Genomic DNA, 15,089 nt, shown 5'->3' with positions numbered 1-15,089 from the left:
TCCCAGAAGCAATCCTATTGTAGCGGTCTTCTATTTTCTCTGTCGTGTGATGCACGCACGCCCGCACGCACGCCCACACAGATATGGATTTGCTGACCATATCCCGCAGCCTTTCGTTAACAACACACAGACACGCACATGCAACATGCTAATAATGTTGACAGAGATAATAGTGCTGGCATGCTAACCCTGGGTAGCACAGGCCAGAGTCCTGACGGGGGCACATGAGGGGTTGAGTGATGAAGAGAGGAGAGTACACACTCACTGAGCTGGAGTTCATGCGTCTGTTTGTTTGTGTGTGTGTGTGTGTGTGTGTGTGTGTGTGTGTGTTAGCAGAGGATGAGAGGAGAGGGGAGTACACACTCAGTGAGCAGAACATTGTGTGAGTAGTGTAGCATAGGCTGTTAACTGTGGTGTTAAAGCAGGGGGGGTTCAGCTATGGCGGGGGGTCAGGAGACACAGTGTGTGTGTGTGTGTGAACTCACTGACTCTGGTGTCTGCTCAGTACTGGCTTCATTGCCTGTGCAACCGCTATACTTACATTTAACACCCAGAGAGATGTGTCTTAGTGAGAGAAAAACTAGCCTCTCTCGTCTTCCCCATCCTCCCCTGCAGAGTGGCATCATGGTGTATGTGTGCGCGCGTGTGTGATTATTAACAGATTGCGTTTACAGGATGAAGCCCCTCCAGGCGTGACATCTCGCCTTCCAGGGGGGCTCCCCTCCTCTCGTCTCCTTTCCTCCGCTTTCCGTCTCGCACCCGGTCACCGTGGCAACAACAAGGCCACAGCGTTAACGGTCCCCGGGAGTCGCTCTTCCGCCGAGGGGTCAGTCACCCTGACAACAGCCGGCTCTCTCTCTCCCGTCGCCCACAAAGACACAGAAACTGCCAATTAGGCGCTGCTCGGGCCAGATGCGGAGGAGAGGGCCGCTCGTCCATCAGACTGGGAAGTGAGCAGCGGGCGGAGGGCGGAAGGCTCAGACCCATCAGTCTGCTTGTGTTTAACAGCCAGCAGCCTGGGCTCCTGTCAGCTCACAGACGTAACAGCCGTGTGTGTGTGTGTGTGTGTGTGTGTGTGTACAGGCAGGGCCACTGGAGGAGCACCTCGCAGCAGATGGAAAGCGTGAGTTCTTCTGTTACTTATAGAACATCACCATCAATCAATCTCATGAGCCTTACGTAGTCTTCCAGGGCAATTTAACAATCAGACTGAACAGAACACCTTACATCTTATTTAAATCTGATCTGGGTGTGTGTGTGTGTGTATGTGCGTATGTGTGTGTGTGTGTGTGTGCTAATGCCATTGCAGACAGCAGTAGTGTGGTATATTTGCACATGGAGCTCAGAGGGGGGAACAAACAGGCTGCATTGATCCTCCAGTTGTGAAGCCTAAAGACTAGTAATAAAGGGATTGCAGAGGAGAGGGAGAGGAGAGGAACACGGGTCGGTCCACAGGGCTCTGAGAACCTTCTTTCACAGCTCCTGGGCTTGGCTGAAGAGATTTAACATCACTTAGCAGTGTGGACTGCTATATTGGCAAAACGGCTCTTATTGATCCAAAGGGGAAATAGATTAAATGGAGTTGAGAGACTGGGTTCTCTGAAAAATAAGATGGGAGCACATGGGAGAGAGAGGTGTGCGCACACACGTGCACACACACACACGCACACGCGCGCACACACACACCTAATGTATCTCTGTGTCAGCAGTGATGTGAAAAAGCCTTATTCGATAGTTTCAACTCTAGTCAGATGAGGAGCTGTTTGAGGAGAAAAATAACAAAAACATCTGAATGAAGGAGGTTGGGTGCATACGCAAGAAGCAGGCTTTCTAAATCCATTTAGTATCAACGCTTCAGGCCAGCCTAGACCAACGTCTACTTTTTCCCTTTTTCAAGGAAAGCTGGCCAACAAAATATCGAACAGGGCGCATCTGAAATAAAGGCTTCTCTGATGTCACCTGTCACCAATGACACAGTGCTGCACGTATCTGCTTCTGATTGGTGCTGTATCAATCTCAGTGATAGTAGGGTTTCAGCCTGTGTGATTGATCCACCGTGGAGGGTTGCTAAGTGATGGTCATCTCAGAGGATCAATAACAGCACCCATTTCCCTTCTGCGCTGGCATAGCTTATTAGGCTGGGAGCAAGTGTGTGTGTGTGTGGGGGGGGGGGGGGGGGGGAGATGGGGTGTGTATGTGTGTGTTTTGAGAGACAGAGAGAGAGATGATTTTCTCCATCTCCAGTCATGCATCACACACGGCATGAAGTGGATATTACAGTAGGTTTGCGAGTGGATACTTAGTATGCCGGCGTGTTTGTCAAAGCCCACGGAAATACGAGGGTCCTTGAGAGTTCTGCTGTCCTCCTCCCCCCCGCCACCCTCTCCAAACTTCATTAGCAGACTGCGGTGTGTATAATCCCGCCCAGCGCTGGTCTAGTGAAATGACTTGCATCGTCAGGAGGATGACAGTGGACGGGCGGCTCGTGAGAGGAGAGGAGAGGAGAGGAGTGCTACAGTAGTTATCTAACTGGATGATAGATGGCCATGCTGTCAGAGATGGAAGAGAGGAGAAAAGTTGGGCTTCATTAACCACTCAGAGACAGAGAGGAGGGAGGGAGGGAGGAGGAGGAGGAGGAGGAGGAGGAGGAGGCGGCGTGTGTGTAAGAGAGGAGACTTAGCACATGTGCAACCCACGTACTGTATAGGCATGTGACACCTCCGCCACACACCAACACACGCATGAACACACACCAAACACACTTAGAATAACGATGATCAGTGGTCTGGACAGTGTGCTAAATCCTACATATCACCCAGATATGGAATTGGTCACGCAGTGTGAACAAAAGCGAAGCGGTGGGGGGGGGGGGTTGGGGGCTGTTCCGTGGGTGATAAGACCCGCATGTGATCTCAACCCTGAGGATCAACGCTCCCATCTGCCCCCCCCCCCTCTCTCTCTCTCTCGCAACTAAAAAAATCAGCTGTACATTTCCCCTCTACACACTCTCGCATACAATCTCTACAACCAACTACCTTTGCATATCACCAGCAACAGAAACGACAGTCAGTCAAGATTGTATCTGACCCTCTGAGACAAATGTAGAGATTGATGGTGTTATGGGATCAACCATCTACCCAGGACAGTGTTACCAGCTGTCTGCTGTACACAGGAAGGGATGGGACTATTGCAGAATCTGAGGAGACTGAGATCCATCCAGCCAGCTGTGTGGCAATCTAGTCCTCCGCCCGTGACACACACCTGCAGACACACACACACCTGCAGCCACACACACAAATAACACACTCCCCAGTGACACGTAGCTCCCACAGGGGAGGGGAGGGGAACAGCTTTGGCCCCCAGATGCTGTAGAATCCCTCAGGCTGAAACACCTGGATAGCTCTACTCAATCCTGACACACACACACACACACACACACACACAAACTTCAAGCTGAACTTCCTGAACACTACCTCTACCCCAGTGTCTAAAATCTAAAATTCAAGTAATTCCCCTCCACCTGTTACAGGCCAGTGATTGCTTTATTAAACCTGATTAAAAGGACAGCCTTAAACACAGGCCAAGCATCACCTCAGAGACCACACACAAACAACCTCTCTGCGTGTTTTGTCCTGTTAATTGAGAGTCTTTATTAATGTTAATTCACCAGAGGGAGAGTTTATGAGGCCTTTGTGTCCGAGGAGACCAGAGGCTAATGAATAGAGACTAGAAGAAGGAGCGGAGGAAATCACTTCATATTAGTGCACACACACACACACACACACACACACACACACACACACACACACACACACACACACGTAATTATTCTTATTTAACCTGTCTCTCAGTGTCAAACAGCCATTAATTTCAATTTGCTACCTTTAGAACTGATGAGCAGAAAATGGAATTGACCCTCACACCTCTGGTAGAACAAACACATCCTCCTTTGAATTGCAGAATGAATAAATACATGAATTTAATCAACCTGTGGAGGGGGGGGAGATAGAGTGTAGACTCATGTAACGACTCTTAATCAAGGAGGTTCAATTGAGCTACAAATCATTGTTTGGTCCAGGTTCCTGATGGAGGCGTGTGTACCATCAAGGTGTGTAGAGACATTTTGATGCTTTTGTATCATTAATACACTTTTAAAAGTACAGATGTACACTGTCTCACAGCACCTGGATCTCTCAACAGCATACAGGATCATTCAAGGGGGTTGACCTGTAGTAAAATTCTAACAAACCACCATATTGAGAACTTTCAAAAGCAGCTCCCTCTTCCACTTTGATATAAACTCACACGCGGGTGAACTCTTTTTCGACTCAGAAAACAAACATTCGGATCATCAGGGAAGAGTGAGGGAGCTCGAGAAGACTGTGATGAATATTTGATGGCGGAAAACGGAGAAGTGGAGAGATTGTAGGAGTTTAAAGTTTAATGTTGATCCAGATGCTGCTGCTCTTAAGTGGGACGAAGCTAATCTGACATGCTGTGGTGGTGGTGGGGGGGGGGGGGGGATGCCTTGGCTGGTTGAAGTGTGTGTGTGTGTTGGGGGGGGTGGGGTTGCCTGAATATGGGGCGGCTCCTGTGACTACACTGCTCTGACAGTTGGAGTAGCACTCTGGAGGACAGGGGAAAACCATGCCAGACACAACCCCCCCCCCCACCCCCTTTTAAAGTGGAAGAGCAGACTGGGACAACAAAGAGAGAGAGAAGAAATCAAACAACAGAGGGTGTCATACTTGGAGATCCCACTTCTGAGAAAGTAGAAACACACACAAGACATGTTTTATCTATAAGCATGACATACCTGTGTGCGTGCGTGTGGGGGGGGGGTTACAAAAGCACTCATTTTAGAATTACGTGAAATCATCACCCTATCTAAAACTAACACTACATGACCTGCCATTAAAGTTTGATATTTCTGAGGTAACAATCATTCCTGTCCTAATAATCATCTCATTAGGCAACTCTAGGGCATACAGTACACAACAACATCACTAAACTAGTCAGGTAAAACCTAAACTTATACACGTCTTTCTTTTAAACAGCCAAAATGACCCTCCAACAGTGAAGTGAGCTGAGAACACCTGTGGAGTCTCCTCACAGACACCGTGTAGTTCTGTAGTCTAACAACCCCCACGTTGATAAGCCAAGCCTCGTTGAAACAACATTGCCGTAACAGACGCTGTTGTGTTGTGTTGTCGTTAGAACAAAGTTACCTGGCCTCAGGAGAGCGACTGCATCTCAGACGCTTGTTCTGCCACCTGCCTGGTTGTCTGTGTACCTGTGGTGTTTTAAACCGTCTCCATAATTCAGCAGCGCGTCGCCACAAAACATGCCACCGCGTGTTCCAGGGGCCTCTCTGCGCCCTGCGCACGATGTAGCGTTTGTGACAAGGTAGATAATGCATAGGATGAATAATTCAAAAATGGCGTGAAGCTAAACTACGTAGCACGCTAGGCTAGGCTAGACAGCTGCAGGAGTGGGAACACAGTGAATAAATCATGAGGGAGGGGGCTAATAGAGAGAACAGAGGCAGCTGATTTCTCTCTCCTCCCCCCCCCCCCCCCCCCCCTCCCCCCCACAAACATATCTGTGTTCTCAACCTCACCACTGGAGCTGTGATAGCTCTTCACTCATTCATCATTCACTAACTGGTACAGGTAAGAGCGAGTCCCGCTGCAACCCAACAACCAACCACAAACACACCGTGTAAGAAGAGGAGAGACAACAGCACGGTAGGACTCGACGTCCACGTCTCAATAACCTTTCCTTGCTTCCTCGCCTCCTCTTCAAAAACGCCATTGGGGAGAAGGTGTGAAGCCTCTGCCCTCGGCCTCCTTCTCATCCAACGCATTCTGAGAAGGAGGCCAGGAGCGAGGAAAGATTTAAGATGTCGGAGAAAGGGAATGAACATCAAACGCACTGGCCTGAGGATCATATGGATGGAGTCAGGGATGAGGGAGTCTTTGAATCCCCAGAGGAGGCAAGGCAGGAGAGAGAATCACTATCAGGCCTAATGATAAGCCTCTGTTCTGGTCTCCAGCATAAAATAGCATCAGAGATTAGACCAAATTGAACCGTAACAAATGAGTGTTCTCTGCTTTGATGCAGATTCTACAACGCGCTTAATGAAGGTGACAAAAAAGGAAACTAAACTGTTAATAGAAGCCTGGAGGCTGATGGAAACACACACACACACACACACACACACACACACAGTATCTGTCTCTAGTACCAGGGCTGAAGATGTCGCCTAATGCACCATCGACATGAATGCACACACTTTTCATTGTGCAGCGCTGCTTAATTACTGAAGCTATAATGTGAAGACCGGTCTCCACCATCCCAGCCAGCGAGAGGGAAATTGGACCAAGACAGCCGTGGTCACGAGGCGTCGCAGCACAGCGGAGAGAAGGAACTGGCTGGAGGGAACGAGAGAGAGAGAGAGAGAGACGAGCAGCACGGCCATGCAGAGAGAGCAGGGCTTTATGGGTAAATGAGCTACTGGACATGTACACACACAACTACCCTGGACAGTGGGTTCATATGGTCCAGAACAGAGGAGTTAATGAGGAGGGAGAGAGGGGGAGGGGGAGAGAGAGAGAGAGAGAGAGAGAGGGAGAGAGAGAGAGAGAGAGAGAGAGAGAGGGAGAGGGAGAGGGAGAGGGAGAGGGAGAGGGAGAGGGAGAGGGAGAGGGAAAGGGAGAGAGAAGGGTGTGTATTCTGACCTGGTCTGTGGGAGCCAAAGGTGAGTGCTAGTCTGCTGAGGAGGTCAGGGATGTCATAGCGATCCTCGTCTGCCACCACCCAGAAACAGTTCTCTGACATCTCCTGGGGGCGGATCTGCGCGCACAAACACACACACACAGGGGTCAACAATTAACATAAACACACTATGAAAAAAAACAAAAAAAAACATCCATAACATACAGCTGCTCTACATGTGCATCAAATTATTCATAGCCTTGCCAGCCCACACCCATCATGGACAGCACAACAGTTTTAAATCACATACAACTGGTTCAATTTCCCCAAGCATCACGCCCACATAGGAGGAGAGAGAGAGAGATTTGAGATAAAAAAGGGAGATAAGGGAATTGAACATATGGCAATATGCTACAGTAGCTCTGCCTCCCAGCTTACGGTAGCTGGCTCTGACAGGGAGAGGCTGGTGCCACTGGCAACCTGTACGCTGTAACAGGCAGCACTGAAACAGAGATGCCCTCCTGAACCGGACCGTTCTGCCCTCACTAAGCCATCGACCTCGGCCTTACAGAGACTCAAAACAGCAGCATAAATACAACAGAAACACCTCCTCAAACTGACGAGAGGGCCTTCCCCCTTGTTCCTCCGACACCCCTTCACACAGAGAGACGCACTCGAGAGGAAGAGTCGGCCCACGAGGTCTGTCGGCCAAAAGCCGTCCTAAATCAGGCATCTCTGAAACACCTCGGCCCGCGGACGCTACAGCGCAGCCTTAGACGTCACGGTAACCAATGTGTGCAGAGTTCTTTCTATCGGCTGTGCGATGTGTGTGGAGACGTGCACACATCCCAACGACTGAGTCAGAAACAGTGTGTGTGTGTGTGTGTGTGTGTGTGTGTGTGGTGTAACAGATGTGGTCGAGTGGACTGCTCACAACAGTAATTACAGCATCTATTCCTCCTTGTAGCTTCATTAAACTCTAAATAAGAGCGGGGAACTTTACAAAATAACAGAAGAGCCCTCAAAGGGGCCCTAACTTTGAAGTCCTATTAGTAAGACAACTTTTGGGATCTATTCATGAATATACAAGCGTGTTGCGTCTCATACAGCTGTAGAACAACACTAGGGTCTCCTCGTGTCCTGATACCAGATGATCACACCACTACATACTAGCATATGGTACCGCCTGCTAAACAGCTGTACGGATGTGGAGAAATAAAATCGGATTAAATATTAATTGTAATAGAGTAAACTAATATCACTCCGAAGAGGTACGGCAGCATCTGTTGGAGCAGAACGTAAGGCCGTTTGACAATAGCATCTGAGCATCGTACACATCGTAGAGAGTTGCAGAAGCTGTTTTTTAATGACTGTTGGCAAAGACAGGCAGAAAGTTGTTCTCCTCGTGCCTTCAGAAACATCTGGACTGTTCAGGTGTTGCTAGACAATGTCAAAAACAAAGTTAAGCTCTGCCGTATGGAACATGAGGGGTCCGCTCTGTAAAAACGTTTCAATACAGAAACCAAACATACCGTAGAATGAGACGGTACCTGCCTGCCTAGCTGTGCTGTGAGAGTGCCTTCACGCCCCCAGAGAAACAGGTTGAGCACCACTGCCCTAGATTATCTCAGGCTAATGTGGCAATGCTATGCTAACGTGATTGTGGGTCAGGTGGCGTGGGTGGCGGTCTTACCTTGGACCAGTTGAAGCGCTTCATGGAGGTCTCAGGCTTGAACTCCTTCTTGGGCCGGAGGCCGAAAGGCAGCACAGGGTGAGGGGGGGAGGCCAGTGCCCCCCCGAATCCCAGAGGAGGTGGTGGGGGGACCCCGAAGGGCGGAGGCATTCCTGGTGGGGGTGGGGGGCCACAGCCAGGGGGGAGAGGAGGTGGAGGTGGGGGAGGGGGTAGAGGGGGACCCCCGGGGGGGCCTCCAGGTGCAGGGGAAGGAGGTGGAGGCTGGTGGGGGAAGAGGGAGGCCTCGGAAGGGTGGGCGGAGGAGAGCCCTACCGGCACGGCTCCAAACTACAGAGAAGAAAAAACAAACAAACAAACAAACAACAGGACAGAAATGTTTAACACACACACACAGCGAAACGAAATCACATAGGCTCTAACCCTTAAAAGATTCATCTGTTCCCCAGGCAGGCACCTCTTCGATGTACATTTACCAATTTAAAGCAGCCATTTTACTGAAAAACCAATAGAGCATCACTACCATTTAAAAGAAAGACTTGCAGTACAACACCATATACATCACAAACCATCAGTATTGAAGTTTGTGTTAACCTGTTCTCTTAAGTGATTGCTTGCGTCCAGCACTGCTGAAAAACAACTGCAGGCTGATATAGTTAACATAAAAGTCAAATTAAATGTTTTCAACAAAAAACATTGTCTGTCCATTGATCATGTCTATTGACGATCGCCTTGCGGAGAGAAACCTGTCCCTAAGCAGGACATAGAGTTCCATAAAAGGTTTTGTGTGCTATGAGAGGCAATCTGACATCAAAGCACACAGCTGTGTGATAACCTTGAACTGAGATTGAGAGAAGAAAAGAGAGGGAGAGAGATGGAGAGAAAAGGACAGAGGGAGAGAAATAAATTAATGACTGAAATGTATTCTACACAATCAATGTCAATGTCAATGTGTGCAATAATGTAGGGTCTAAACGGTAAGGCTGAATGTACAGCTTTCTAAGTGTGTTATTTGTTGAAGAGCTGAGCCTTGAGATGAAACTGGTTTGAGTGACAGCCTTCGAGGCGAGGACGAGCATAAGTGTTTTTACTAACAAGTATGTTACATCATAAGGCTGCCCTTTACAGACGCGCACACACACACACACACACACACACACACACACACACACACTGTCCAGTACATATCTGATGGCTTAGAAGGATGAATAATGAAATGAATAAATAAATAAATACATAATGAAATGGGTAATGTATAAATCAGACCACAGCCCTCGTGTGTGAAGGGGTCTTGTGGAGACACGACTTTCCTGCCTCATTGTGTGTGTGTGTGTGTGTGCAGGACCAGGGGAGACACCTTCAGTCACCCGGCAGGACAGAGCCATCACCGTTCTAATGGCCACATGTTTACTGATCAAACCTTCCAACACACACTCCACAAGATTCTCTCAAAGCTAAAAATCAAATGGTATAACCAGGGCAACAGAGCTCCACAAATGGTATGGTACAGAGAAAATGGTTTATTGATCGAGGGAGCAGTTTTAGATTAAAGACCCACACAAAGGTCAGCCTTGGGCCCCCTCTCTCTCTCTGTGAGATGTCCCTACTGCTGCTGCCTGCTTCTCTCACTGGAGGTAGAGAAGTCTCTTTGAATGTACAAGTGTGTGTGTGTGGGTGTGTGTGTATGTATGAGAGAGAGACCGTGAGTGTGTGAGTGTTGTGTGTGTGTGTGTGTATGAGAGAGAGAGAGAGAGAGAGAGACAGTGAGTGTGTGAGTGTTTGTGTGTGGGTGTGTGTATGAGAGAGAGAGAGAGAGAGAGTGTGAGTGTGAGAGAGTGATGGATAAAAAGAAAAAAGAAATAAGATAAAAAGAGAAAGAAAGAAGCTAAATTGGTAAACCCTCCACAGTTCTAGCCTTGGAAATACTCAAGTATATCTACCAGCGAAACCAACAACAATACATAAGAGCCAGCGGTGTGGACTCTAAGAGCAGGCCTCCGTGTGAGAGCTCACCACTTCATTCACTACTTCACCACGGTGTGGATGGAGGCTGGGGAACACATTTCCTCTTGCTAGCCATTACAACAGGCACCAACAAAACCCTCTATCATCTATGTGAAGTTTGTGCCGATAGGTCACAGAGATGGCAGCTAAAAACATGAGTGTGAGTGTGTGTGTGTGTGTGTGTGTGTGTGTCTGTCCTCTCTGAGCCCTGATGCAAGGGAATATGTGAAAGAGAAGCAGTGCTATTGGAGTATTCTCTCTCTCTCTTTGTTTACGAATTGCGTCTTCTTATCAGGAAAAATAGAAACTTTTCTCTCTTCTGTTTTGTTTCACGGAAACGTGGCTGGTGGAATCTACACCGGACTCTGCTGTACAGCTGCCCGGCTTCCAGCTGTTACGGGCGGATCGTGAGACGATTTCTACACGCAAAGCGAAAGGTGGAGGGATCTGTTTCTATATAAATCAACGCTGGTGCAACGACGTGAAAGTGATTCTCCTGACCTGGAGTCATTTTTCATCACCTGCAGAATGTTTTACTCTGCACGTGAATTCACTTCTTTTATATTGGCTGGAGTTTACATACCCCCACAAGCTGATGTGAAAGTGGCTCAACATCAACTCGCCGACCAAATATTAGGAGTGGAGAGAAGGAGAGTGAACACATATTCCCCAGTCATTGTCCTTGGGGACTTTAACACGGGCAACTTAACTCACAAACTCCCTAAATATAAACAGTTAATCAAATGCCCGACCAGGGAGGAGAAGATTTTGGATCACTGTTACAGCACTATCAGCAGAGCTTATCACGCATTTCCCCGCACGGCTCTGGGACTATCTGACCACGCTCTTATTCATTTGATCCCGGCATACAGGCAGAAACGAAAACTTTCTAAACCTGCTGTGCGGATATCTAAGAATTGGAGCAGCAGAGAAGCAGTGGAGGAGCTGCGTGACTGCCTAGACACCACAGACTGGGACATTTATAAGACTGCTTCCAACAGCCTGGACGAATACGCAGAGTCTGTGACATCGTACATCAGCTTCTGTGAGGACAGATGTATTCCAACACACACCAGGGTGAGTTACAACAATGACAAGCCCTGGTTCACAGCAAGACTCAAACAGCTTCGTTTGGAGAAGGAGAGGGCTTTCAGGAGTGGAGACAAGGAAAGGTTTAGACTGGCAAAGTACACATTCGGGCAAGGAGATTAAGGAGGCCAGACGACAGTACTCAAAGAAGCTAGAACAACAGTTTGCAGCCAACCTGACATGCAAACAACCTGAGTGACTTCTCCTGTAGATTCGACAATGGAGCAGTCCTGACTCTGACCAACACAACCAACCCTCCCCCACAGCTATCACACCTCTTCTTCCCAGCCTGGACAGAGACACTACCCCCCCCTACACAATGGACCCAGACAGCCCCCTCCCCCCCATCGCACCTCTTTCCATCCAGGAGAGAGACGTCAACAAACTGTTAAAGAAACAGAACCCCCGCAAGGCAGCTGGACCAGATGCTGTCTCCCCCTCCACACTGAAGCACTGTGCAGACCAGCTGTCTCCAGTGTTTACGGACATCTTTAAACACTTCACTGGTTGAATGCACGGTACACCTGCCTGCTTCAAAACATCCACCAGGATCACAGGCCTTAATGACTACAGACCAGTCGCCCTGACCTCTGTGGTAATGAAGACCTTTGAGTGCCTTGTGCTCACCCACCTCAAGGCCATCACCAACCCCCTCCATGACCCACTGCAGTTTGCCTATAGAGCCAACAGGTCTGTAGACGACGCAGTCAACATGGGACTTCACTTCATCCTCCAGGACCTAGACTCCCCCGGCACCTATGCTAGGATCCTGTTTGTGGACTTCAGCTCTGCATTTAACACTAACGCCCCAGCTCTTCTCCAGGACAAGCTATTCCAGCTGAGCGTGCCTGAGCCCACCTGCAGGTGGATCACTGACTTCCTGACAGACAGGAAGCAGCAGGTACAGCTGGGCAAGCTTGTCTCGGAGCCCCGGACCATCAGCACCGAAGCCCCACAAGGCTGTGTGCTCTCTCCACTACTCTTCTCCCTCTACACCAACAGCTGCACCTCTAGCCACCCTTCTGTCAAACTCCTGAAGTTCGCGGATGACACAACCCTCATTGGATTAATCTCCAATGGGGATGAAGCCGCCTACAGAGAGGAAGTTGACAGCCTGGCTTCCTGGTGCAGCCAGAACTACTTGGAGCTGAACACCCTAAAAACTGTAGAGATGGTAGGAGACTTCAGGAGAAGGCCAGCCCCAACCCCCCCCTTCATCATCTGTGACTCCCCAGTTAGCACTGTGGAGTCATTCAGATTCCTGGGGACAATAATTTCAAAGGACCTCAGGTGGGCGGAGAACATCACCTCCACCATCAAGAAGGCCCAGCAGAGGATGTTCTTCCTGCGGCAGCTGAAGAAATTCAACATGCTGCAGAAAGTGATGGTCGAGTTCTACACGGCCATCATTGAGTCCATCCTCAGCTCATCAATCACCGTCTGGTTCGCTGCCTCCACTGCCATGGACAAAGGCAGACTGCAGCGGATCATTCGGTCAGCCGAGAAGGTCGTCGGCTGCAACCTGCCATCTCTCCTGGACCTTTTCCACTCCAGGACCAATAAGAGAGCAGGAAAGATCATCACTGGTCCTTCCCATCCTGGTCACAACCTCTTCCAGAGACTTCCATCCGGGAAAAGGTTCCGGTCAATCAAGACTAAAACCTCGCGCCACCTGAATAGTTTCTTCCCCATGGCAGTGGGACTCACAAACAAGCCCCCTGCCTCTCACTGACTCTGGGACTTCCACCCCCCCCCCCCCACCCACCCTGTCACACACACAATGCACTGACAGTGTAATTTATAATTATTTAAAATTATTCTAATTTATAGTGTACATGCCCCACAACCATTTCACAGCCTCTAGCCTCATTGCCACTTAGTCTCACACAGCCTACAAGATGTATTGTTCTGCTGCCCTTTTTTGTAAATGTGTACATTTGTTATTGCTATTTTGTTAATATTTTGCTATTTTGTAAATTTCTTGTCAATATTTGCTATTTGTTTTTCATGTCCATGCACCAACCTCACCAGGTCAATTTCCTGTATGTGCAAATATACTTATATATATATACAAATAAAATAATTCAGATTCTGACACTGGAGACTTGGAGGGGAAATCCAATCATGTAACCACCAGTTGAATACCATGCATGTCCACATAGGAGAGTATAGTATATAGAAGTATTGAATATTGAAGTACTAGTTCCAGGATTGCTACTTATTGTACTGTATACAATTGTGTGTGTGTGTGTGCGTGGGTGGGTGTGTAGTACCTGGAATCTGAAGGCCTGTAGTTCTGCTTGAAGCTCATTGATTTTCTCTTCACTCTTCAACAGCTGAGCCTGCGCCTCCTGTCTGCCCACAAACTCCTCATCAAACTGGAAAAAGAAAGCGTGCGCTCACACACACACACACACACACACACACGTCAGTCCTTCTATTTAAGGGTAAACAAACACTTATGCTTGGAGAAAACTGATTGTCACAGTGGCTCTTCATCAAAGCCAACATTGACATGAAGAGTGAAAGGCCACAACTAGGGTAGGCTGAGGTATATTCAACAACCATCAAGTTTATAGATCTACCTGTGTGTGTGTGTGTGTGTGTGTGTGTGTGTATGTGGCCAACAATGATGAAAGGACTAACAAGGACAAACTCTCTACTTTTTTTACCTCTCTCTACAGAAAGGTTGGGCTCAATTGCATTTCACATCCATCGATTGCTATTTTGCTATTCACATTAATCAGTTTAATTTCATTTCTGCATTGTAAATGTTAATGGTATTTTCCGATACCTGAATTGGAATACCAAATACATTAGCTGTGCTGGTGTTAATGGCGGAATTGAAATGGTATTGACCCCAACCCACAAACTCTCCTCATTCTCATAAAATGTGGCTGGCTGGCACGTGCACGTGCACGTACACGTGCACACACACACGCGCACGCACACACACACACACACACACACACACACACACACAGCTGGAACACCTAGTCCGCAACATCACCTGCTGTGTGTGGATGCTTAATTAATCACAGCAACAAACAGCTTTCTCTATGCCATGATGATGTTGTTTGTGTGTGTGTGTGTGTTTACATGCAGTCAGTTTGTTTATCAGCTACTCGTCTCTCATGTGCGGTGGGAGCCGAGGCTGGTGTAGGGGGGTGGGGGGTGGGGTAACAGTGGGGGGGGACGGTTGGGCGGTACAACAGTAATACGGTAACCCGCGGGATTTGAAAATGCCCACGGTGCACTTTTCAATACCATCATAACATTTCTGCTCCATTATCTATTAAACTCCCAGATTAAGAGCTGTTTTTCTATTCACAATATGTAACGCTGCCGCCGCCAGCGCTGATGAGCGAGAGGCAGAGTGGGTTTTTTCTTTTTTCTCTCAGCTGAGAGAGCAGGAGGGGGAGGGGCTGGTGCCGCACACTCGCTTCACACACACACAGACACGCCACACCACACACACAGGAGTGAGGGAGAGAGATGTGTTTGTTTTTGCCTATTTTTTGGTCTTTCTTTTTTTGCCAAAATCACCTACGTTAAAAACTGCTTTCCAATCGGGGTGTACTGAGAGGTA

General features: G+C 48.4%; 1 protein-coding gene across 1 annotated transcript in view; it reads right to left on the bottom strand.

Annotated features, from left to right (window-relative positions):
* Positions 1 to 15,089, bottom strand: part of LOC310819586 (protein diaphanous homolog 3-like) — a gene marked incomplete at its 5' end in the record, with an annotated part of 212,911 nt that overhangs the window by 113,752 nt on the left and 84,070 nt on the right. The window contains 3 exons of the mRNA XM_083690891.1: positions 6,741 to 6,855; positions 8,411 to 8,737; positions 13,774 to 13,878. Coding sequence (XP_083547017.1) covers positions 6,741 to 6,855; positions 8,411 to 8,737; positions 13,774 to 13,878 — 547 coding nt within the window. The remainder of the gene's footprint in view (positions 1 to 6,740; positions 6,856 to 8,410; positions 8,738 to 13,773; positions 13,879 to 15,089) is intronic.

The sequence above is a fragment of the Argentina silus genome (assembly GCF_951799395.1).
Source record: "Argentina silus genome assembly, chromosome: 19".
NCBI lineage: Eukaryota > Metazoa > Chordata > Actinopteri > Argentiniformes > Argentinidae > Argentina > Argentina silus.
This window is presented reverse-complemented; position numbering and strand designations above follow the sequence as displayed.